The sequence below is a fragment of the Capricornis sumatraensis genome, chromosome 1, assembly GCF_032405125.1.
Source record: "Capricornis sumatraensis isolate serow.1 chromosome 1, serow.2, whole genome shotgun sequence".
In the NCBI taxonomy this organism is placed as follows: domain Eukaryota; kingdom Metazoa; phylum Chordata; class Mammalia; order Artiodactyla; family Bovidae; genus Capricornis; species Capricornis sumatraensis.
The window spans coordinates 175212083-175239236 of record NC_091069.1 but is presented as its reverse complement, the minus strand read 5'-3'; the positions used below and the strand labels follow the sequence as shown (position 1 = coordinate 175239236).

Below are 27154 nucleotides of genomic sequence, written 5' to 3'. Positions count from 1 at the left end.
GAATGAATAGGACTTTGTAGGCTAGGCCTATAAATGTTTTTCCTTCTTGTATTTAAAAAAATTGAAGTAAAATTTGCATACAATAAGACACATAAATATTCAGTTCTATGAGTTTTGACAGTTTTAGATACCAGTGTAACCGTCACCAGAAACAGAATAGAGGACCTTTCCACCACCCTAGGGACTCACCCCTTCCAGTCGGTTCCTGCCCACTGCCTTCAGGTACTACTTGCTGATTTCTATCAGCACAGGTTCTTAGATTCCGCATAAATGAAATCATACAACATGGACTCTCAGGTCTGGCTTCTTGTGGTCAACACACTGTATAGAAGATTCAGCTGTCCTTGCGGCTACTGAGTACTGTTCCATGGTGCAGAGATACCGTGGTTTACCAGTCCTCAAGCTGATGAACTCCTAGGGTGTTTTCAGTATTTCGCTATTATGAATAAGGCTGATGTGAAAGACTTGCACAACTCTTCTGTGGACACAGGATTTCATTTCTCTTGAGAGTCACTTAGGAGTGTGATTATAGGGTCATAGGATAAGTGTATGCTTAACATTCCCAAAAGGAATTTCACATTCCCTGTGAAAGTTCTAGTTGCTCACCATCATTTGGTATTATCAGTCTATTTAATTTTAGCCATGCTAGTGGGTGTGAAGTGATATCTTATGACTTTAGGTTGTATTTTCCTGATGACTCATCATGGTGAGCACATTTTCATGTGCTTATTGACTGCTGGAATCTACTTTTAGAAAGTGTCAAGTTTTTTTTCTCATTTTTCAGAACCTAGGTTATCTTTTGATTATATATTTGTTAGAGTTCTTAATACATGCTGGATATAAGTCATTTATCAGATAATATGTGGGAAAGAGCCCAAACAAAATTTTTAGTCCATTTCCTTGCCTACAAACTTAAGGGAAGTAAGACTAAGACAAGCAGGAAAGAAAGAGTCTTTTTCTTTACATTTCTTTTTCTTAACATTTTAGCTTTTGCTTTGTTTTCATGAAACTGAGTCAATGAAGAAGCTGTTTGCTGCAGGAAGACCCTAGAGAGGTCCCGAGACACGTGTCTGGAGTGGAAAGGCAAGTGCCAAGAGTCCTGATCAGAGCAGAGCAATGATGAGGTGCTTTAGCTGAGAGAATAAGGCTCAGAGGTCTGGTATCTTGAGAATCTGAATTCCAAACCAAATGTGAAATATACCCAGGATTCTATATCTGATGTTTCTATATTCCTTCCTTCCCCTTCTCTACCTACACTACCCAACCCCATTAAGCTGAGGGGCCCACGTCTGAACTGAAGCCTGAAGAAAGAGACTTTCAAGAAGCTACTCAATGCAACAGCCTGACTTCCAAGCTTTGCTCCTTGGGTCTACACATTCTTTACTCTCTCTGTGGCTGACCCTTCCCAACCTCCAAGAACTGAAGCCCAGAGCCTTGAAATCGTCTGATTTATGTATTTCAAATGATGGCTGGGGTTTAATTATTTTCTTTCCTGAGTATTTTCTGTTTCCTCAAGGAATATTCTGTTACTGGCTTCCTCCTCTCCACCTTGTTTCTAGGGCACAAGGCTGGTACAGAGCAGGGGTTCATTTTTTAAGGGAAAAAAATTTGTTTTCAAACCTGAAGCTCACTTTACTGGTAATGAACAAACCTAGCATTCTAGCCCCATCTCATGCTCTCCTGTTATGTGAGCTAGGCATGTGGCCTACTCTCTGGTGTGAGAAGTTGCTCTGCCCTCTCTAGCCACCTTCTCTGGTCCAGTAGCCCTGAGACATCCATGTTCCTCCTCCCAGTCTGCTCAAGTCCTCACCACCCTTCAAAGTCAACTCTGGCATGGAGTCTCATGACAACCCCCAGAACCTGATGTTTTTCTCTGGCTTATCTCATTACACAGGACAAGGGTTAATTTGCTAGTACAGAAACAAAACCATGAAAAGAAAAACCTGTCTGGTGGACTAACCCGGTGATCTAACTCCATTTGGAAAGGAAACCTGGAAGAATTTGTTCTGGGCAGAAACTAGGGCCTGAACCAAATGAGTGAAAGATGGAACATAAGGTACCCACAGGACATTCAGCTTTCCATCAACCTATTTTTCTTTCTCCTTCCACTCAATTAGCTCCATCTCAGCTCCTGGCTCACTCAGTTCCCCTCTTGGCTCCGATGGGCACTCTCTGCCTCACTCTTCTGAATTAATTGAAGTGTTAGGGTATGATGACCTCTTTGAGAGATACATTGGCAGTGTTTTCTGTTCTAACAATTATCTACTCCAGAGTCACAGCCATGAGGGAAATCAGAGAAAAGAGCTAAACAGGAATTTAGATAGGATAAGAGGCAGTGGGAAACAGGAAGGCACTTCAAAAAGAAGCCCAAAGCTTTCCTGCCAGATGAGGTTCACTGAGCCCAGTATTCTGCAGCCCAAAACGGGCTCTAGGGACTTTGTTTAACAGTGGCCTTGGGCTCTGTTCTCAGAAAGCCCTCTTCTTTGGCTCCTCTAATTTTTTGGGTCCTTCCCAGTAGTTATGCGTAGAGGATACTTTCTCCCCTCACCCCCAAGTGTCTTAAAGAAGATACTTTACCCTGAACTGTGTATTCATTATGGGATAAACAGTATTTACCATAGCTTCCCAGGTTGCACTAGTGGTAAAGAACCCACCTGCCAATGCAGGAGATGCCTGAGACAAGGCATCTTTCCCTGGGTGGGAAAGATCCCTTGAAGGAGGGCATGGCAACTCACTCCAGTATTCTTGCCTGGAGAATCCCCATGGACAGAGGAGCCTGGTGGGCTATGGTCCATAGGATTGCAAAGAGTGGGACACGACTGAAGCGACTTACCATGCAGTGTTTAAGCATTTGATTCTCTTTTATTTCATCCTCATAGCAACTCTTCACAGCAACATGAGAAAACCAAGGCACAGAGAAGTCACATCATTTGCCTCAGGGTCTCAGAGCTGGCAGTGGCGGAACTGAGCACTCAACTCCAAGGCCAAGGGATCTTAACCACGGTGTCATATCCATAGAGCTGGTCCCAGAACCAGCGTCAGGGGATACTTTTTAAATTTTTTTCACTTCAGAGAAGTGCCTGTTTAACCTTTCCTCTGTTTTCTTTTCTAAAAAAACCCTCACAAACTCATTGTAACTACAGTTTCTTCACTTCACATGAACCTTTAAAATTAATCATGTGCTTTGAACAGATCAATAAATTGTATGTTTATGGCTTTATATAATGCCAGAAATAACTTATCCTTTCAAAAAACACACAACCTTCCCCTAGTAAGATATTTTTGTTGAAGAGTTTGGTAAATTTTAAAAATTGATTCTGAGTACTTATATACTTAAAAATATAGTTTATGTATTTAAAGTATACGGAGTATTTATACTCAATATAAAGGTCATATTACTCTAACTGGAATTCTTTGTTCCCTCAGAAGCCTTTGGGGCTTCCCTGTGGCTCAGACAGTAATAAATCTGTCTGCAATGCAGGGGACCTGGGTTTGATCCCTGGATTGGGAAGATTCTCTGGAGAAGGGCATGGCAACCCACTCCAGTATTCTAGCCTGGTGGGCTGCAGTCTAGGAGTTGGACAGGACTGAGCAACTAACACTTTCACTTTTATTTTCAGGAGCCTTTGCCATGAACAGGAGAAACATCTGCAATCTGGCCTTGGGGTGTGAACACTGGGACAAAAGTTGTGGTAAAGAGAAGTGTAACCTGCCCTCTGCATGGGCACATTCTCTTTATGGTAAGAGCAAATGCCTGTGTCTCTCACAGCAGTTACATGAACTCTTAGGGATCACCTAATAGAACTGGGTAATAAATTCAGAGAGAATAAGATGGGATGTTTGCTTAAAATGTGGATGCAAATACATATACATATGTGTGTATGTGTGTATATATATATATATCAAATTTATATATATTATTTAGGCAGTTTATTAATAATAACAATACTAACTACAATGTATTACAGTGTTAAGTGCTAGGCACTTGAGTTCTATGTGTTAACTCATTAAATCCTTAATAACTCTATGGACTGGGAATTATTATTCTCATACCTATTTCTCAGATGAGGAAACCAAGGGAGTAACTTGCATAAAATCATATAATTAGTAAAGCTGGTGAGACAGGTTTCAAACCCAGGCCCTGTAACTCATACTGCATACTCAATGACTATACTACACTGCCATTCAGCAAAGAGTGACACTGTGTGTGTGTGTGTGTGTGTGTGTGTGTGTGTGTATCAACACTACATATGTTATGCACATTAAGGTCCAATCCCATTCCAACTAATAATGAGGAGGAAGGGTCTATGGCATTACACTGTGGTAAGATGCTCTGAAATACATGAGCTGTCAATGCAAATGAACATCTTTCTGTTCTATAATGTCATTATTTATATTAAAATGAGAAAACTGAAGGCTAAATATTCTTCACTGAACTACAAGTGCTGGCTGGTAGGAGAAGAGATATTGCAGCTAAATAGAATTTCATTGCTTGGGGAAGGGCTATTTCATCTACAATGGGTATGTATATTTACATGTTCTTTGGGCTGCAAAGAGATCCAATCAGTCAATCCTAAAGGAAATCAGCCCTGAGTATTCATTGGACGGGCTGACGCTGAAGCTGAAGCTCCAATACTTAGACCGCCTGATATGAAGACCCGATTCACTGGAAAAGACCCTGATGTTGGGAAAGACTGAAGGCAAAAGGAGAAGGGGGCCTTAGAGGATGAGACGGTTAGATAGCATCACTGACTCAATGGACATGAATCTGAGCAAAGTCTGGGAGACAGTGAAGGACAGGGGAGCCTGGTGTGCTGCAGTCCATGGGATCGCAGAGTCAGACATGACTTAGCGACTGAACAACAACATATTTACGTGTGAAACTAAACTAAATTATCATAGCCATTTGTTCTTCTTGTAGTCTAGTATTAGGTTCTTTTCTGTTAATCAATTAAAATGATAAGATTAGTGAATTCTAATACAGATTATTTTAAAAATATATCATGGAATTTCACTCTGCTTTAGAAATATATACAATCTGTCCAGAGTTAAAATGTTTATGTATGTAGCTATAAGGAAACCTTTGAGGATACTGAAAGAAGCAGTATGGAAAAGCAGGACTTAGCAATAAAGAAATCCATGCAGCTATTTTTTATGTTTGTGAAAAAAATGTAAGAACATATCATAACACTCTAACTGATGAGTTCCAATGTTTGGTTAACTAATTTCTATTCCAACTGGATAATTTAGGTACTAGAACACAATTTTTATGACCAAGTTCATGTTCTTTTTTTCATCATCATCATGATTAAAATTGAGATCTTTTAAAATCATGACTGATACTGAGGGGATCTCGAGTTTTTATTTTGCCCATATCTTTGCCTCTTAATCAGTTTGAGACTCATAGAAATCTATTGTTTTCAAAAAAAATCTCCCCTCTATTGAAGAGCTCCCATGATATATTGTTCACCCATTCTAGAACTTATCCATACTTGAGGGTCAGAACGGATTTTCTCCCGCAAAGGCTAAACACTCCATGCTGGAGTTTACATTATTTCCTTCTACTGAGTTCCCTGCATCTTTACCAGAAAGGAGAAGTGGGCAGCATTTGAACCTTCATAATGTCACCTGACTTCAGGTCCACAGCCCCTTACCCATCCCATTACAGAATGATCTGAAAGCTTCCATTAGGGATCTTTGATAATTTAACAAAACAGGTGACATTCTAGAATACTAAAGCTATGTAAGTAATCCTTTTATTTTTTTAATGGAAGATGTGAGGGGCAACTGGCAATGATTCTGAAATCAATTTGACAAAAGTCTAGAAGAAACTATCAAATAAATATTTTGCAAGAATTTTGGTTTACTTTATTGTACTTATTCTGTATTTCCTTTGCAAAAGATCTGGAGTACATTTAGAAGAGGCTATAGGGATCCCAAGGAAACCTACAAAGATTGATCCCAAACAAATCTTTTTCTTTTTTTCTTGATATAGTTACTATGTTGGTGGGTTTGAGGCACATTACAACCAGGAGAACAACAAGGCTTTGCAGAGTCTAACACTATCTATGGAGGAAAGGGCTATGAAATTGGACTAGAAGATGCTGTGGTCCTTTAAGAAATGACTGTGCAGGCTGATGGCTCTGTGTCACTGAAGGAAAACGTCCAGTGAAGCACCACAGAGCTCTGCCTCACCTGGCCAATATTTCAAATTGTTGAAACACTGATAGCAATAATAAATTAAATATATTTTGATAGGCTGAAGAACTGCACCAGAAAAAAAAGAATAAAATCTGAGAGGAAAAATACATAAAACTCTTTCATTTAAATTTTTTAAAAAGTCAATGTACTAGAAACATGTACCCAGAAAAAACAGCCAGGGGCTTTTAAGGGAGCAGAAACGTCAACAGGACAGTTTCTATGATGAAGTCATAGAAACGTCTCTTGGGCTGAGCGTATAGAACACCAGTGTCTTGGACACACAGCTCCCCCAGGGTTGCTGGGGCTGGGGGTATAAGCCACTGTGGATAACTAGAGTCCAGCCACCGGGGGCAATGAGGCAACAATGTGGACCCAGGAGGTAGGGAGAACACTGCGGCTATATCCCACAGAAAAGGGCTAACGGAAGAGAAGTAGTTATCGAAGTTTTAGAGTCAGAGGGGACTGCAGAAATAACTTTCACAATCTCAACACTTTCTGGATAAAGGAAACGAGGCCTATGACGAACATTTTCAAATATTTTTAAAGCTTCCAAAAAGAGGGAGCAGATTTTTTCTGTTTCTCCAGAGAGCAGAAGCAAGAGAAAAGGGCAGAAGGAGATCTTGGTTCAACAAAATAATGAGATTCTGAGTTCCCTCCTCTCCTGAACTCTGCTTCTGGGCTCTGCAGATATTCTTGTAGAGGCTGGATGGCATTCTTCAGAGATGCCAAACCCTGGACATCAATTTTTACCTTTCCACCAGGTGTCATCTTACTGGGAAACCTTCCACAGGCAGCCTGAGAAGCTAAGCACTCCTGCCTCAGTGTTCTCATCGATCTGTAAGCCTGTCTGTGTCATAAATTATCACTATGGGATGGTTCTGTTTCTGTGGTTCTTCCCAACCAGCCCCCTGATAGCAGGGACAGTTCCATCCTCAGTGCCCAAAATAATTTCTGGTGCATAGTAGGTGCTCACTAAATGTTTATCAAGTTGAATTTCTGTTAGGTAAAAGATTGACTGAACAATCTCACTCAAGCATAAAACATAAAAGGCCTCCACATACAACCAATCACAGAGTTGATACTACCAGTGAATAACAATCAGCTTTCTCTCCTCTAGGAAGAATTTTCCTCCTTGAAGGCCATTTTTTTCTAGCCTCAGCCTGGCCCCCGCCTATCCCAATATGAACCCCATGGATTTAGAGCTCCTATTCCATTCCTTACTCTGATTAATTGTGCAGATTAATTTTCAGGTATTGAAAAAACTCTGATTGTAATTACAGAGTCAGAAATTTAAAAGAAAGATTATAACTGTGGCCCATTTTTCATAAAGTCCCTTGTATAGGTTTATCTTTCTTGGTGTCATTCCTAGTTCTCTCCAGTATGGGTATATCCCGGGGATGCCCAAGATTGCCCATTGATAACAAATAGAAAAATCCCAAGTATATAAATAAGCATATGTATGTACATATATATTATATGCACACATATTTGATCAAACTACTAAAGAAAAAAAAGGATACACAACATTTCCCTGGACTTTCATAGTATACTGATCTCAGACTCTCACTTGTACCACATGGTAGATGGTGTGTTGGGAGGGCTCCTCAGGGGACACAGGAAGCACCTCAATACAGATGGACTTTCTGGCTCATCTGTTCAGCTGCTTTTAGCATATTTCAAATTAGTGCTCTTTTCATGTGCCCAGCTAAAGGGACTTATCTATTATCTAGTTTTAACTAAACTACCCTTCACAAAAGACATGTGGCTTAACAAGGTTCCTCAAAGAAACTACAGTTTGAAGATAATACTGACCATGAAAGCTCAAGAGAACTCAGAACTCTTCGGCAGCCACGTGACGGGGTAAAGAAACAATGACAATCTAATCAGATCTGTCAAGAAGCCAGAACCAAAAAATAACGGAAAATTATCAAGAATACTATTTGAAATACAGAACTGCAGCTTCAAATGGAAAAGTCAGGCTTCATTCACTCTAAGGGCACAGTGAATTCTGAGGTTATTAGTGGCAGTAGAATACATACATAATTTATAAGCCAATATAGATGCCTATGCGGAGAGCTGAGAGTTCAAAACTAGTTTATTGAGTGTGTATAATCAAAGGAGTTTGGAGACCACTGACCTGCTCCTGTTTCTAAAAATATTTTATTTCTTTCTGATTATTCTAATTAATCGTATAAAAGGTGAAATGCATGGAAGCATCAAAAAGAAGAAATTTTCCATATTCTTACCATCACAAGATAAAGATTATTTGCATTTGGTGAAGTGTCTTTTCTATTACAACTGTTTCTTATAACATATCTTTCACAGAAGGAGGCTGAACTTACAGGGAAAAAACTTACTAGAACATCTGTGTGTCGTTGCTTCTGGTCTCCAGGGATGTGAAGAAGGCGTATCAGGAATGCAGTCTTGGTTTTTTAACCTTTGTCTAATACGTTTGGGATAAGTGTCACTCTCACCTGGGTACCTCAACCCCATCCCAGGTACTCTGGGAGCCATATAATTAAGTAAAAGGAAACTAGTACAGCAACTCATGTGTTATCTTAATTTTAAAATTAATTAGCCCATGCTAGCCATCAGTGACGTGGTTAAGGAGTCTTAACTTAGACTCCCCAGATGTCGGGGGCAGGCCTGCACTGCTCTTCAGTAATCCCTAGGAATTCTGAGTATGCCCATCAAATGCCTTCCTTTAGGGAAGGAAACCATAGCTGTAGGTCCTGCAGTGACAGCCTCTGCCCTGGCTTATATCAGCTCTACACATCTCTCATTACAGAAACCACCCTCAGTTTCACACTCTGAATCTTCTCTAGAAGCTTGCCTTTTACCCCCACACTGAAACACTAGTTGGCATTTGAAATAATCTCATCACCCTCAAATATAACTCTGACAATCTGACTTAAAGCAGAAATTTTCCATAGCTTTGGCAGGATTTTCATTCCTATCTAAGATGAAAAGCAACATTTCCCCAAGTTTTGGGCCACACCTGAAAAGGGGAACCAGACCTCTGCTAAAATCTGGGTGCAGAACCAAATTCTTATTCCCCTCATTTGACTTATTCACTATTTTCATCTCCCTCATGTTATTAGACCCTTTACTGCTTCCTTACTTCAGCTTCGCTGCATACCAAGCTGTCCAAGTTGTCAGGGTGGGAGGGGAAACTTTTATACAACACAAAGGCTGAGAAATGCAAATCTTACAATTTAAATATCAAGCTCTTCTACTGCAACATTTAAATAGGGTCAAATTTTATGCTATTTGATCTATAGTCAACTTTATTTTTTTTTTAAAGCAGCATATTTTTTTCCCCGTAGGCTTTGGATTGGAAATGGATTGTCCCAGAATCACTGCAGGCAAACACATCCTAATGGTGTCCTCAGCTGATGTCAATGGGTTACAGTCCAAGTGTCTAAGTGAAGCTAATTGACCCATTGTGGAACTAAACCAGCAACTCAGACTTCAAAACCACAGCCATCTCACCAAATAAAGCTTAAACACCCAAACCCTTAGGTTATTTCCTTCCCCTTAAGCATTTTTGGATGTGGACTTGGGAATGATAGGAAAGTAAATAAAGAACACAACAGCCAAATTCCCGTACCTGCTAACATAATTCCCTCAGGGATGTATTCACTCTCATTGGGTGAAATGGAGTCAAGGAAGGATGGTGGGAGTGTCTGTGGCCAACACTACTGCAACCAGACATCACCTGTTTATTTCTCACTCTCACTCTTTCTTTTATTACCTTGGTCACCCCACATTCACGCCTTTCCACACACCAATATCTCTAATTTTCCATTGGCATTTTCATTGTTCTTTCAATATATGTTTAAATACCATTTGCAACCTGAAATCACTATGAGTACCAATTCAAAATAGATTAAAAAGTATAAATAAATTCACTTGAAGTTATGGAATGAGTTGGAAGGATAATCAAGATCTAGATTTAAAGACTTATCTCTTCCTTTATTTCAGAAATTGTCCAGAGAGCACCTTTTAGAACATGCATCTTTAAGTAAAAACTTGCAGTGGCTTCTAGGAAGTTAGGGTAGAGGTGAAGGAAAGAAAGGTCAAAAGAGAGTCAGAGATAGGAAGGATTGCTCTAGGGATTGAAGAAGAGGGCACCTGTTGCCAAAACAGCTTTCTGGCCTGTAAGGGGTTGAGAATGACATTGAGACTGGAATATTGGAGCATTCAACATTTGAAAGGTTTCCCTGATGGCTCAGATGGTAAAGAATCTGCCTGAATGTGGGAGACACAAGCTCAATCTCTGTGTCTGGAAGATTTCCTAGAGGAGGGAATGCCAACCCACTCTAGTATTCATGCTTGGAGAATTCCTTGGACAGAGGATCCTCGTGAGCTACAGCCCCATGGGATTGCAAAAAGTTGGACACAACTGCGCGACTAACACTTTAACACGTTCAAAAAAATAATAATTCTCCTTCCCAAACCAGTTCCACAGAAGTTTCCATAGATATTGTTGGGAAGATCAATCCCAGACCCCCAGAAGCCTCAACTTGGAGGAGATGGCAGGAATGCAAAGTAAAGTTTTAATGAATGGTAGACAGAGAATTGGTTTTCCTTCACAACACACCAGCAAGGAGCAAAGAGAAGACATAGTTTTTAACCATTTGCCATCCCTTAAAAGGACAATACCCCACAGGTGTTGAATGTTTTTCACACCTCAGAAACCCTACTGACCTGGCTTTAGTCACTGGCTTAAAGCAGAAAATAATAAAAGGTTGGTATTATGTGGGGCAAACATTATTAGTAGGCATCAAAAGAGGACATAAATATATCAGAACACCAGATTCTGACCTTCCCAGGATGAGCTGAGGCACTGATGAGATGAACCAGCAAATGACCTTTGCACATGCTTAATTTCTTAATAAGCAGAAAGCAAACGAAGGATTGGGTCTTCCTTCCTCTGACTTCCTGGCTGCTGTGTGAGTCCATCCAACCCCTAATCTACAGTCATCAGCTGAGGAGACCACCTAATCTTAATACCTTCCTACTCAAGAAGCTATAGAATTTAGCAAGTCTACTTCAGTCACCAAATGACCAACTCCATGGTCTTCCAGGAACCAAAGTGCCAAGCAAGAGTCCAGTGCAAACCAACAAACCCTTCCCAGTGGACTAATCCCAGAGACTGAGGAGAGGGCCTCTGCTTGGCAGTGGGGTGAAAGGGACTGGAAGGAATCTAACACGGTGAACATGAATTTGGTGATCTCTAAAAATGTATTGTGATACATAATCCCGTCCAGTCCCCTTAGTCTAGCTCTGGGGCAGTACCCTTGGCCAAGAAGCAGCCTGCCCTCCACCTGCCCATACCTCTTCCCCACATCTACCTCAATGGTGTACTGCTCAAAGATGCGCAGCTGTAGGAAGATGTCCAGCTTGATCTTGCGCTCGTGGAACAGCTCCTCCATTTGCACCTGGGCGTCATCCAGCTGCTGCAGCACCGACTCTATGTGGCTGATGGAGCTACTATGGGGCGTCTTGTTGTTGGACACAGCCGAGTCCCTGTGGCACAGTGGGAGAGAGAAAGGAGGGGCTTGCCATATTAAAAGTGACAGTGGAGAGGGAGCTTTCCTTGTCTTAACAAGGGGGATGGGAATCAATAGAGTCACTCAGGCAATAGATGTTTATCAGACTCCTATTGTGAGCCTGGCACAGTCTGCCTAATAGGTGAACCAAAGACACATGTACCCTCTTTGGGGTTCACAGCACTGTAGCTCCGAGATTAGCTGCTGTCCTATTCCTCAGACAGAACTGTGACAGGAATCAAATGAAATAGCACATGCAAAGGGGTTCTGTAAATATCAATTAAATGGAATGCTTCCAAGCATATGCATAGTCTAATATACACATATTTCAACGCTAAGTCACTTCAGTCGTGTCCGACTATGTGCAACCCCATAGACGGCAGCCCACCAGGCTCCCCCGTCCCTGGGATTCTCCAGGCAAGAACACTGGAGTGGGTTGCCATTTCCTTCTCCAAGACATATTTCAATATACACACACAAATACACATATCACGATACATAAAGGTAGACAAATTAAAAGTATATGGAAAAAATTCTTCCTAGTTTTAACTCACGGGATCATGGTTAAAGTAAAATGAGATCACGGCTGCAAAAACTATTCATCCCCTTTATAATTCTATGCCAAAGTCATGGCTGGTGTTATTGAACAGGCTTTAAGCTGTACTTAGGAAAGCTTGAAGCCTGGCTCAAATCCCTGCTCTGACATACATGGGCTGGTGACCTTGGGAAATCTCCTCCCTGAGGCTCAGTTGCCTCCTGTAAAGTGGATTTAATAATCCCCGGCCTGCTCATGGCATGGTTTGCTGTTAAATAAGATGGCATGCATGACCGTACTCTGTGACCAGGAATGTGCTGTATGAATGACTGTTAATTCTGGAAGATGTGTCAGGTTCTTACTGGGCACAGGTCCAGTTGGGGAAAGTAGAATCTAGGGCACAAGAGGCTGAGCAACCAACAAAGGCTTCAGAGATGATAAGCCCTGATTTGAGTGTTAGAAGAAAAGGATGAACCAAGTAGATGGGAAGGGCGGGCTTTCTGAACAGGGAAGGTCCGTACAAAGGCAGTAAGGGGAGATGACACATCACAGAGGGAATAAAGAGATAAACATTGATCTGCTGAGACAAGCGAGGTTGTAACACCCCCAACGAGACCGTTACAACAGAAAAACTGGAATTCAATGTTTAGATTCTATAGGGCCTTGAGTGAGTAAGCTAGAGCCCCTGGACTTGAAAGAAACAGGCATGTTCATTATCTCATGACATCTTGGTTTCTGATACAATCTAAGAAGTCAGAGGGGAAAGTCCTTAGTTTTGAATGCTCTCATCAGCAGCTTTTCTGAAGACCAGGTCCTTTTGGCCTGTGTCTGACTCAGAAGCAATGGTATCTGAGCTCACACTGTTACTGGAGGGAGCACAAGGCCAAGAGCACCCCCCCCCCCCACCTTCTGTCATCTAGAGAACTTACAGTCCCTCTCTTCTCACCTTGGCCTACTTGGGCATGAAAGTTCACCATGCACAGCTTCCCCCAACCATGAAAAGAACTCAGGAGGAGTACTGAGCACTATACATCGTGCATTTGCTGAGAACAGCACTATCGAGAGGAAGTGACTACTATCTCTGATGGCTCCCCTCAGTCTCTCTCTATCACTCAGCTTCCAGGAGGAAAAGGATGATTTCTGGCCCCATTGTACAGCACCTCTGTCACTATCATATACACTAGAATCAAAGACATAATGTAAAAACACCTTAGGTGCTCCAGTGTGCAGAGTCATGAGGCCTGGGGAAGATGTGTGTACTGGTGCGTGGGAGGCATCTTGCCAATGTCTACCAGGGATTGTTCACTTTTTTCTTTGACTGGTCTTGATATCAAGGAAGGAAGCCTAGATGAGTGTCAGACTAGTGGAGGAAGGAACAGTCACCAGTGGTTCTTGTCACATGTCTGTGGCCCTCTCTGAAATCCATAGAACTTAAACTCGTAGGACAGGCATCAGCCATATCATTGTCTCCACCAACACGGAGCAGCCTTCAGCCCTCAGGCATGGTGCTAGGTGGGCAGGGCATCTGCCACAGACTCAGTCCCACAGAGAGGCCAGCCAAGCTTGTGGAAAGCGTTTGGAAAGAAAACACAAAAGCCATTACATAATTCTAGAGTTGACAAGCTCCTAGAGTGAACTCTAAATCACACAGATGAAACAGCTGAGGCCCACAGAGGTTAAGTAACTGCTCATTATTTGGAATTTTCCTCAGAAGCAAATAACAGTGGAGTTTCCTAGGTGGGCAGACGAAACTGTCATGTATTATACATTCATGAAAATAAACCAGGGGAAGAAAGGAAAGAGGCTGTCTTGTTAGTATGCAACAGGAGGACTCAGAACATGGCGTGTGAATGTTCGGAATAGAAATGATCAATCCAACAGAAAAACATGCCACGGCTATCTTAAGGTAAGTTCTTATTGTTTATTTAACTGGACAACTGGTTTGAGGGTGGGGGGTGGGAGGAAGCCCTTTCTAACTGAAGTAATTCCCTCTGGCCTCAGGATTGTCCTGGGTCTTGTTGATGAGATTATTACTATCTGGAGCTGGCAGAGGTCCCAGCACTCAGTGATTTGGGGATAGGAACAAGTCCCCACAGGCAGACATCATTAGTGCCATCAAATCCTATTTACATATCACCTGGGCACATGGCAGGTTACTGAGGGCTTGCTCAAGGCCTCATGACACTTTATCTGAGGAGCTGATGCCCTTGACAGGGACAGGAAACTAGATATTGATGCAAATGGAAAGGAGGCAATGGGCGGTGGTCGGGGGGCGGGGGGGAATTACTAGAAATGAATATAAGGTGTCAGACAGGATTTTCTAAGAGTCATTCTTAGCTATATTTGTTTAGGGCAATAGAGAAGGAGTTTTATTTTCTGGGTACCAAGGAATGGTAGAAAGGTCCTATGTGGGTAAGCGGAGAGCAGAGTAGGACACATCGCACACTCCCTACGTTCGCATGAGGCCAAAGGCAGTCATTTGGGGTCACATATTACTGACTGGAGCACTGGAATTCAGAATTAGCCCAAGACCAGATGCCAAACAACACTATGTTCCATAATGGCTATTTCTTCGCATGATCAAATATGCCATCATTCTTAATGAAGACGCTGTTTATTTTCTATTGAATATTGCTAAATTTTTATTGTATTTATATTACTTATTGATCACATAATTCTTTGAAACATAGAGCTTTTCCACTGACTATTTCATTCTAAATGCAAGTTGGGTATGGTGCAGGCATTTTTATATCTGACAGATGGAGAAACTGAAGCTCACACAAGACCACAAAGCTGGCTGCAGCTGAGCCAAGACCAGGACATGATGACTTATCTCGTGTCTAGTCCAAGGCATTTCCCACTGGAAAGCACCGCCCATGCTGACCTGGCCTCGCTGGGCTCCCCCAGGGAGGGAGGCGCTGACCTGAGTTGCTGGATAAGGTCTTCGCCCTCCTTGATGACATTAAGTGTGGCGTCCAGAGTGGCGGTCTGCTGCTGCTGGAACTGCTTGATCAGTTCCTGGACCGCATCCACAGAATCTGCACAGACATCCTCCAGCATCTCCTTCTGAAGGTCTTCCATCCATGTCCATAGCTGTAGGGGATAGAGAGAGCAGAGTCTACTCAGGGCACATGGGAGTGGAGGGCTGGGGTTAAGGGCAAGAGTGTGGAACTCAGGTCACCCAACCTACTCTCAACTACTCAGTTCAATATCAGACTGTCCTTCTAATCAGCACCCTACGGGTCAGTTTGCATCTCTGTATTTATATTCACTATCCATCTCTGCTAAGTTTACTCCATTAATACAGGCATTCCCTAAGGACAGGAATTACCCTCTGCTTTACTTTCTAGTGGTTCTGGAAAACCGGTCTTAGAGCAGGAAGCTAACTCATTTTTGAGAGAGTGGGAAGAACAGGGAACTGATGATGGACAAATTCTATTTCATCTTTTCATAAAGGAGGACTCTGCACACTTCCTGCAGATAGCTAGAGGCAGATTCCCAGAAATGTATCACGATTTTACAAATATGCAAGAAAGAATGGGATGTTCACTAAGAACCAAGTGAAGATTAATTAAGAAAATATGTGCTAGGCTAAACTATTTTTTTCTTCTCAGGACTTTTTCGTTGGTTAGAAAGTTGACTGCTAAAGAGATATAGCTTATTTTAATTTCAATATAAGACATTTCCCTCATGATATTCAAGATGATGAAATGCAGTCAGGATGATGTTACTGGTCAGATAACTTCAAAAGAGCTAAGTGTAGTGATTTGAATGGAGTAAGTACTGGAAATGATGAGGAGTAGAACTGAATTACTAAATTAATGTCTCAATGGCTCTTCCTCATAGTGAAAACAGGCGGCCTTCCACAGTGCTCCACTTCTAAGTGCTCTCAGTGAGCACTTTCATGAATGGTGGAGGGAAAGACATGTGTGATGTTTGCTTAGAAACAAGGGATCTTCCCCCCGGTTAGCAGAAAAGATAAGCTCATGACTCTACCAGGAGAAAAGCCAGTGGAGAGAAAAAACTGATAGAAGGAGCCAGAAGATGCCGACTGACTGCTGTTCTTCCCATAACCTGTGGGGTCTTTGAGTGTATCATCTTTGCTCATCAGACTTCGTGTGTAACAGAGGCTGAGGAGAGCATAAAATAAAAGTTAACTTACAGTTCTAACATTCTGTAAGTTTTCCATGTCAAAAACATGGGTAAATATCCATCTTAAGAATATTATTTCATCTTGCTGGTTCTCAGTATCGGAAATCATGGTGTGGCCTTTGTAACAAGGGGTTAGAAAAGAGACAATAAAGAGAGACAAAAATAATCTTCAGACTTTTGACAAGTTATTCTTGTCCTTACGAGAGCAAAAGCCTCAAGTGTGACAGAGAGGTTGAGTTCTTAAGACTAAGAAACCCTGGAGGTAACAAATAAAGGGGGGGTGTGTTCTTTTTGGACAGGTAAGAACTTCTCTGAGCTTCAGTTTCCTAATCTACAAAATGGAAAGAAAAAGATTTGACCTGCTCACTTCAAAGATTATGAAAAATAAATTATTTACTTATTATCAATGCTTTAAATAAACAGCATTATTAATAAGCCTATTGCAAATTATTATTCAGTGTTCCTGTCATTTGGCAGTTTGTGTCTGGTTTAGTTCAATTTACTTATTTACGTATTTTTTACAAACAAGCTTTCTGTTGTAAAACACAAGCTTTCTAGACTATTTAAGCTGAGGTACATTTTCCTACAAGTATGAATGTATCTATTTCAAATCAGTATGAAATCAGAAAGTTCAGGATATTGGTCACTATAACTTAAAGTTACTTCAGACTTTCTGGGTGCTGTTTTTCCTGGAGCAAAACCATTTTCCAACTGTGCTGAAGTCCTCGGGTATGAGACAATGGAATCTCTGAAAAATTGCTATATAGAGAGGCAATATAGCATAGCAGTTAAGAACTTCTAAATCAACAAAAATTAAAAAATTAAACAATAAAAGAAGGAAGAAAGAAAGAGAGGGAGAGAGAGAGAAAAAGAAAAAGAAAGGTAAGAAAGAAAGAATCCCCAGTTCTACCACATATTAACTCTACAAGCTCGGGTAAGTAATACCCTCTTTACATCTCAATTCTCCTTGTCAGTAAAATGAGAATAGTAATAATTGTTATCCCTACAGAGTTGTAAAGATTATTAATAAATTGGTATATATGTGTGTTATGTCTTTATGTATACACACACAAACGAGATACGTGTGTATATATATATATATATATATATACATATACACACTCTACATTTATATAAATTTAATATATATAAATATATACATATGATATAATATGCATATCACTTAGAAACAGTACCTGGCATATAGTAAGTGCTAGATATTATTATATTTATGCAAGCCACCTCCAGTTCCCACTAGAAGACGGAGGAAAAATTTGAAGTACTCCATTTTTAAATTGGTAAAAGATCGATACTAGATTTGATCTTTCAATATGCTAACATGAGTTGGGCCCCTCTTTTTTGTTTTTTTGCAACTTTGTCCTGGGATACCTAAGGAAAACCTAGAGATTGAAAAGTCCAGAAATTTCCTTTTTAAAAAAGCAAGAAAAGACAAGACTATGTGAAGAGAGAGAGAGAGATTAAAATCATGGATAGGAAACATGTCACTTAAGAAAATTCTGAAAGAGATGGGAATACCAGACCATCTGACCTGCCTCTTGAGAAACCTATATGCAAGTCAGGAAGCAACAGGTAGAACTGGACATGGAACAACAGACTGGTTCCAAATAGGAAAAGGAGTACGTCAAGGCTGGATATTGTCACCCTGCTTATTTAACTTCTGTGCAGAGTACATCATGAGAAACGCTGGACTGGAAGAAGCACAAGCTGGAATCAAGATTGCCGGGAGAAATATCAGTCACCTCAGATATGCAGAGGACACCACCTTTATGGCAGAGAGTGAAGAGGAACTAAAAAGCCTCTTGATGAAAGTGAAAGCAGAGAGTGAAAAACTTGGCTTAAAGCTCAACATTCAGAAAACGAAGATCATGGCATCTGGTCCCATCACTTCATGGGAAATAGATGGGGAAACAGTGGAAACAGTGTCAGACTTTAATTTTTTGGGCTCCAAAATCACTGCAGATGGTGACTGCAGCCATGAAATTAAAAGATGCTTACTCCTTGGAAGAAAAGTTATGACCAACCTAGATAGCATATTCAAAAGCAGAGACATTACTTTGCCGACTAAGGTCCATCTAGTCAAGGCTATGGTTTTTCCAGTGGTCATGTATGGATGTGAGAGTTGGACTGTGAAGAAAGCTGAGCACTGAAGAATTGATGCTTTTGAAATGTGGTGTTGGAGAAGACTCTTGAGAGTCCCTTGGACTGCAAGGAGATCCAACCAGTCCATTCTGAAGGAGATCAGCCCTGGGATTTCTTTGGAGGGAATGATACTGAAGCTGAAACTCCAGTACTTTGGCCACCTCATGCGAAGAGTTGACTCATTCGAAAAGACTCTGATGCTGGGAGGGATCGGGGGCAGGGAGGAGAAGGGGACGACAGAGGATGAGATGGCTGGATGGCATCACTGACTCGATGGACGTGAGTCTGAGTGAACTCCGGGAGTTGGTGATGGACATGCAGGCCTGGTGTGCTGCGATTCATGGGGTCGCAAAGAGTCGGACACGACTGAGTGACTGAAATGAACTGAACTGAACTGAGTAAAACAAATGTAGTGTGTCCAGATAGAAAAGGCACTGGATGGAGGACTGCTCAGGATGAGGCTGGTATTCCTATTACAAGAATGAGAGAGCTCAGAAGTTTATAGATATCTTAAGGAATTTATTTTATTCAAGATAATTTTGTTCTCAGTACCATTCTTAAGCTATTTTAATGGCTTCATAGCTTGGAGTTTCTTTTTTTTCTCCTCTTCAGTAAAAAACTTGAACACTTCTGGTGTAAGTCTAGGGAAGAAAGTCAGCATTATTCCTTTCTGAGTAAATCCACCATGACTCATGACACTCCCTCCACCTGGTAGCCATGTAGCTAAATTGTAGGGACCAGTCAAAGATCAAACTTGCCAAAGACGAGATGTCAGTGTAATAACAAAAAGACTAGAGAAAGATTAGGTATGTCAGAGGAAACACACCAACCTTGGGAGTCAATATCATTTTAATAAAAATGTGTCCTACTCTTGTATATTCTCTGATTAATGAGTTGAAGTTGATTTTTCACATTCAGTACAGTTCAGTCACTCAGTCGTGTCCGACTCTTTGCGACCCCATGAATCGCAGCATGCCAGGCCTCCCTGTCCATCACCAACTCCCGGAGTTCACTCAGATTCATGTCCATCGAGTCAGTGATGCCATCCAGCCATCTCATCCTCTGTTGTCCCCTTCTCCTCCTCCCCCAATCCCTCCCAGCATCAGAGTCTTTTCCAATGAGTCAACTCTTCGCATGAGGTGGCCAAAGTACTGGAGTTTCAGCTTTAGCATCATTCCTTCCAAAGAACACCCAGGACTGATCTCCTCACATTATCAGGTCATATATTCTACTTTATTATAAAGAAAATCTTGTCTAAGGTAGTTTAAAACCTACCACTAAGGAAAATCAACTAAGAAATCAATGATGTACAACATAGATGCCACTCAGCCCAGTGGTCAGCAGCCTGGTAAGGAAAGGAAAGGAAAGGGCTGGTCTACCTTCAAGAGGATAAAATGTCAAGTAAAATTGCTATGGAATTTGACTCAGAGATAGGGAAGCACCAGAGACAAAGGGTTAGTGATAACATTTCTTCATTTTTCCTTCTGTAAAAACAAAACCAAAACAAAACCCAGAGGGAAAGAAGTTCTTGAATGGAATTGGTATATACTGGGGATAATTCTCGATCTTGCCCTTGTCCTCGCTCTATGATCATGGGAAAACTACTTCAAGTACTTCATACTTAAAGTACATGTGATGAGTGTATGTGTGCAGGGGAGTTCTCCAGAAGCTGAGGTAAAGAAGAGAGTTGTAATAAAAATGCCTCTCTAAGTTGAAAAAAACTGCAGTCACATCTTTGACACCAAGACACTCAAAGTCCAGAGAGTTTAGCAACACTTTGAAGATAATTGTACTACCAAGTTAAGATATTATTTAGTATCTGGAAGGCTTGAGTAGAGAACCACAGGAAATCATGCACAGTCGCCCCCTGGTGTCAGCAAGCTTAAATTGCAGGCTCATAATTCTGAAGAAGCACCTCTGAGGGATAAACTTTAACATCAGCGTGACTAACCTATGAGTAAGGGCCCATATTCCGTTCCTTAGGCTGTAAGTTTCCTACTATCTGAATTTCCTGTAGGTTTCCTTCTGTCTGTGTGTCCATCTGACTTATTCTTGAAGAGCATGCCTAGACTGCTTTGAAAAGAATTCAATCAGAGAGTCACTTCTATTATTAATTTATTCATTATCAGGGAGCCAATGAAACTGAGTCAGAATGATCTTGCAGTTCAAGTTATCACAAGCCATTGCAAGAATGAGGTGAAATCATGGAGTGAGTGAGGCAGCTTAGGAGCAGCCACCACATGTTTCTTCCTGCTGTCCTCCATTTCCATTTCTCTCCGCTAGGATAATCCTCCTAACCCTCTGGTTATCTACAGTCTAAAATGTTAATTAACACTGTGCCTCTACCATCAACCCACCTGCTCCCGAGAAAAAAAACAACTCCTGTTTCAGCCATTTCCAGACCCTCTGTTCTTGATCAAACACACCTGTGCAAGGACCATTATTTCAGGGTTCTGTTCTCTGCTTGGCAATAATTATTTGGGCCCTGCTTCCCAGGTGGGAGCCTGGTGGGCTACCATTCATGGGTTTGCAAAGAGTCAGACACAATTGAACATGCATGCACGTGATATGTACACTTCGGTCTCTTTTTGTGTTCTCCCAGAGAACATATGTAATTATGGCCCCAAATACCTATATCCAAAAGAATGAACTGATTTGAGACTCTGAATTTTGGTAGAGGGGGAGGTAAGGCCGCCTTTCAATGAGCTACATAAAGTTTGCTCTATGAAACCAGTGAGTTCAGGAAGGGCCAGGGCATGGATCCCATTCTGCTTACACAGAGGGGCAGCCTGAGAAAAGGGCAACTGAAAAGGGCAGGAAGGGAGGGGCAGGAAGGAAGAAACTAGGAAGTTTGTAGAAATGATGAAGCTTATGGATGAGAGGTTAAGGAAAGAGGTAATTTTACTCTGTTGCTTTCTCCTGTTGACTGGCTGTACCATTTGCACAATTCTGGTAGCCACTGTACTGATACAACTGATGGACCCCTAGATGCAAAAGGAACACCGATTCCATGGGATGAGTCACCCCTCCCTCATTTTGAAGGCATCATTTTCCTTTGGCATTGACTACCAGTTTTTATCTCTTAAATAAATACCATACCAGCCTAACAACTGACATAGAAGAAGTTGTTTTGTTCTTAAGGCCAATAATCCCGTTTGAAAACGGATTTAGTTTTGGTTCTATAGTGGGCAGATAAAGGAATGTGTGTGTATGTGTGTATCTATGGCGTTTGTGGTATACGTACCTATTTGAGCAGGAAATAGCATGAAAGAAGGATTTCACAGGGTTATAAACAATTGGAAATGGCATTTAATTAAACATTTAACAAAGAGCTGAGGTTGATTATCTTGGACACATTCCTCAGTTAATTTGACTCTCATATTATGACTACAAAAATATCTAAAAACAGTTATTTTGAAAACCCAGCAATTGCAGCATTTCTATGGAAACACAGCAAAGAGAGAGGATTCTGCCTGGACAATCTCTGTGGACCAGATGACACTTGCCACAAATGCCTTTTCTTCCCTGGACAAAGAAAATGAGGACTTGAGTAAATACTTCTCCCTACATTCTCTCTGAGGTTTCCAGACCAGCAAATAGCCAGCTGGCCTCTTGTCCCCAGGCAAAAGGAAGATATTTGAAAGTTCAGCACAATTTCTATTAATAGCTGAGGTTCTGGATGCATAAGAAAGTTCCAAGCACATGTTTGTTACCTCTCTTTATTTTGTAGCTCTTCTCTCAAAGTAGAGATGGAAAGTTTTGTTTTTATAAAATAACATTTATTGGGATTGTTCCTCACTTTCAATTGAAAATATTAAAGAAAACTTATGAAACAAATAAAATATTCAAAGGAAAATTAAATCATTCATAACATTCTTACTTCTTTGTATACTTCCTTCTAGTCTTTATTCTAAGTGTGTGAAAATTGTGGTCATGATGGATATACAGCTTTTTATATATGATACCACAAGCTCTTTCTCATGCCATTAATAATCTTTAACAGTGTGATTTATAACTGTATAATATTTTACTCTATAGATTCATTATGATTTAATGAATCACTTAACATGGAATATTTAGATGGTTTCTAATTATTCAAGGTTATTAATAACAGTGCAATGAAATAATTAGAAGCCTTTAACCCTCCAGATGCCTTTAGTCATGAAGAATTCACAAAGCCGGCAAACAGAATCAAGCAGACTCTTGAATCTGCAGAAGAAACGAGCCTTCTTCATATCTTCCCTCTGTTTCCCCTCTGATCCTAATTAAAGTACATCTTTGGTACAGCTGAGTAGAAAATTATTCTTCCATTCACTCTATTTACTGTAAGAGAGAAAACATCCATAGCAACTCAAAATTCCCTCACGGACTTGTGGACTAGTAAACTTGGCTACTAACCTTGCCATGAGTAAAAATCAGAACTTTGCCGACAGAGTAAAGAGGATGGAGTCAAGAGTTAATTGACCAGGATCAGACATTTGGAGTCAAGAGTTAATTGACCAGGATCAGACAGGATCCACACTTAGCAATGTCTGAGAGGTGGTGTGTCTTGAGAGGCATTAAACAGAATAGGGAAAAAGCAAACCACAGGCATTCCTTCATTAGCCCATTCAAGGATCCTCACTTCTGACTACCCAATAATCAATTTCTGCCTGCTATACAGGCTGTAGAGGAAAGCTCCCACAGGCAACTCAGATTCCCCACCTGCCTTCCTTTGTTTACACTGTCCATAGAGTTCAAATCAAAGAACTGGAATAGATGAATGATGCAATTGAACAGGCTTTCCCCCACCTTTTTATTTTTTCTATTTTCTTTTTTTAGGAAAAGTGACTAGCTTCTCATTGTCAAGTAAGCCTGTTTAATATTTATTCAGCGTCACTAAGTATCAGACCAAGCAGCAGAAATATTAGAATCTATGTTTACACATCTAAACCCACATGTGTACTCTACATATGAGCACCTCCAATTTGACGAGGAAGAGTCAATAATCTCAGTGAGATTCCGGCATCGTTGATGAGGTACACACACAGTGCTCCTATCCTGTCTGGGTGGGAAGCTGGAAGCCCCAGGGAAGAATTTCAAGGAAAAAATGATGCCTCTGAGTTGAGTCCTCAAGTTCTTTACAACCTACTTTAGAGATGATCTAAGGATAAATTTGGGAGGGAGTTTTCTACTAGGAAAAAGTGGGTATTAGAATTGTACGACTCAAATTTGTAATAGTCACCATCATAATTATCACAAAATAATAGAGACTAAGTAATTACTCCAAAGACACACAGCCATGCCCAGTGAAGATCGAGATCTGGAAATCTGGCATCTAAGATCTTGCTGCACCTAACATGTGTGTGTACAACACATATGCATAAGTGTGTACTTACATACACACGTTGTATTCTCCACTCTGTATAAAAGGGACCTCAGACAGACTAGATTGGGGATAGGAGGTAAATGAGAGGAAACGGGCAGATAAAAAGTCCTACAGGATGCCCTCCATGAGGAGCCCCACTATGATAGCCACTCAAAATGATACTTTTCTTTCCCTCCTGGAAAAAGTTAGAATGTATATGATCTGAGAGCTGTAGATCTCTTGAACAGAAAAGGCCTCACAATCACACACCCCTTTGCATCCAGGTAGGACTGCTCCTAATTTCTCTCATATTTTGGGGTCCCAAAGAAAGAGACTATGCTACTTGCCGACAGCCTCAAATAAATACCTGGGTTTAGAAAACTCTTCCAAGTCTGTTTCCTGGTCTTTCTATGAAAGGCCAATGAGAAACAGCAGGGGCTTTGGAGTCAGAAAGATCTGGGTTCAGTCCTTACATTTAGCACATCTTCACTACAAGACCTTGGGCAAATTATTAATTTCTCTGATATACAAAATTAGAATTAAAAATGACAATTCTCATTGCTATTGACTAGACAGAGAAGTAGTTAGGCACATAGTAGGGGAAATCCGTTTTCGTTCCCTCTCCCTTTCTTCACCTGTCCCAGTATCATCCCACTTCCTTTGGTGCCATTTCATATGAATGTGGTTGTATAAACTGAGTGATGCTGGGAAAACAAGTCTCAGGTTCAAACAGGACCAAACTTAGCAAGGTTTGAGAGCTATCTTGGAGAACAGTGGTTGATAACTGAATCCCTGACTATTCTTTTACTCTTTTCATCGAAGAGCTACCCTGCCTCTGTCTTGGGGTTTGGAAAGGTAAAAAGATGAGTAAGGAGAAGGCAGAAGAGCAGAGGAGCAGAGGACACACGAGAGGGAGAGAGGAGAACAGAATGCATGGTAGCAGGTAAGAACACGAGCACAGAATTTAGGAAGACAGGTCAAGACCCTGCTGCACTGAGCAGCTCTGTACCCTCAGACAGGTTCTTTTCTGGGCCTTAGCGTCCTCATTGGAAAATACGTTTAATGAAGTCTGTATCATAAGGTTCTCACGAGGATTACATGAGATGCTGTATGTGTCTAGCAAGTAGTCAATATTCAATTAGAAAAAGATACTACCTAATATACACTGAGTGCTTGCAACAGACCAAATCTTAGGCTGGATGAACCACATATATCACACCAGGCTTAATTACTATTATTAATTATGATTATCGACATCAAATAAAGAAGAAGAGGAGAAAAAAAAATCTTGAATTCACATTAGAATCATAAAGGGCCTTAGGGACATTGAGTCTAAATGCGCAATTTTATAAATGAGGCACCCTAAGGCCAGAGACACTGTGATTAGCACAAACACACAGGGTTTTATAGCAGCAGGCTCTGGACTAGAATCCCACCCTCCTAGCTCCATGTCCAGAAGGCTGGAGGTGCAGCTAGAGAGGCTTCCTGGCAGCCTCAGTTACCTTTCCAGGAGCAGCACACTTCCCTGGAAAGTAACCTGGTCCACACCTCCTTTGGCAGCCTACAGCCCCACAGTCCTCACAAGGAATGTGGCTCTTGCTCATTCATTCTCCTTTCTCCTACCCACAGGCTCGTAATTAAAGGAGAATACACATGCCTTTGGTTTCTGAGACCTTATGAAGAATCAAGTAAGCCACAGCAAGCAGACAACCAGGCAGGAAAACTTGGATTAAAGCTAATCCCCCCCACACCCCCCTTGCTTTACAGACGCTCATCAGAGGGTGGTTGTAGGTCCCATGGAGAAGCAGCAGAGCCAGCTTCACAGGGCTCCCCAGCTCTTCATCTGCCTGGGGAATCTCAGTTTAGAAAACATCTTTTCATGTTTAACTCTGATAGACACTGCAATGATCTGCATTCATTCCCACAAAGAGTCAGAAAAGCTTGTGAAGGAGGAACAACCAGGCTTCTTAAGGCATTTCAAATATCAAAAATCAACTTAATTAAGTAAGGTTAATTTTTCTTCCTGAGCAGCAATCCAACTTTAATTAATACTTCATTAAAATTGGTTCCTGGGGGAATATAAGCATGTATACACCTAATGAGCTCATCTGTCAGCGGTGTTATCACAGAAGGTGTTAAATGTGCCTCCTCGCTGGCCACTTAGACGGCCCGCGCGTTAATCGGAGCCAAAAAGCAGCCTAGGTCTGCAACTCTCCTGCTCTCTGTGGGCTTTGATCCTGCCAACAATGTAACATGATCCATCCTCCCCTCCCCTGTCTCCACTCTGTGAATGATTCAGGGGCCAGATTTAAGCCCAGCCTCCTGCACGGACGGCACCCCGGTTTCCCTCCCTTCACTGGCTTTTGCTCCACAATGAGAAAGGTTAGGACACTCTCACTTTATTAGCACACTGTGGCAGACTTCATTAGATGATTTAATCCTCTGTTTAAAAAAAAATAAAATAAAAACATTGAACAGATTTGCAAACTCTGTATATTCCCTGCTGGTAGCAAAGATGATTTAAGTTCTGCAGGACTCTGATTTCTGATGGGAAACATCAACCAAGAGAAACTGGGTGTTGCGTGGGAAAGGAATCTCTGATCCTCTATTATTGCCTCTTAAGGTGACTATTTCTATACTAGGAATTCCCAAATTTCTCCAGTTGCAGACTGAATGCTCTAACAGGTCCCCCCAAACCATCTGCCTCCCCAGCCCTCTCCTCATTAGAAATAACGAGGAAATTTTGCCCCATATTGGTTGAGACCGCAGTGTAAGTTATCAGGAGCAAGTTGTTAATGTCACCAACCTCAGGAGGCTAGTAACTTCCAGACCACCCAGGACACCAGGAAGACCTCGGGAAGCTAGGAAATCAACCTGACTTTTGCCAGAAAAAAGCAGCCCAGCCCAATGCCCCTCCTTGCTAACTTCCCATACCTCTTTGGTGTGAGTATGGAAGGAGACAGACATGTCCAGCAGAAGCTTCCGCTGCTCCACCCTGCGCACGAAGTCTTGGATGCGCACCTCCAGGTGTCTAGCTGCCTTGTAGATCTCCTCCGGGTCACATTCCCCTGTCTGAGCCAGCTGCTCTGCTGCTTCTAGGAGCTTGTCCGCATTGGTGTATGTATTCTGCCAGCAATGACAGTGAGGAAAAGTCAACTTGCAGTCATGAATGGAGCTTCACGTCTTCCCCCAGCCCACCAGGGC

The 27154-nt window shown here is 41.4% G+C and overlaps 1 protein-coding gene across 6 annotated transcripts in view; it reads right to left on the bottom strand.

Annotated features, from left to right (window-relative positions):
- Positions 1 to 27154, bottom strand: part of KALRN (kalirin RhoGEF kinase) — a 694704-nt gene that overhangs the window by 297965 nt on the left and 369585 nt on the right. For all 6 annotated transcript variants that reach the window (XM_068966221.1, XM_068966363.1, XM_068966508.1 and 3 more), the window contains exons 11-13: positions 26885 to 27076; positions 15176 to 15384; positions 11559 to 11733 (exon numbers count right to left, since the gene is read on the bottom strand). In XM_068966221.1, coding sequence (XP_068822322.1) covers positions 11559 to 11733; positions 15176 to 15384; positions 26885 to 27076 — 576 coding nt within the window. The remainder of the gene's footprint in view (positions 1 to 11558; positions 11734 to 15175; positions 15385 to 26884; positions 27077 to 27154) is intronic.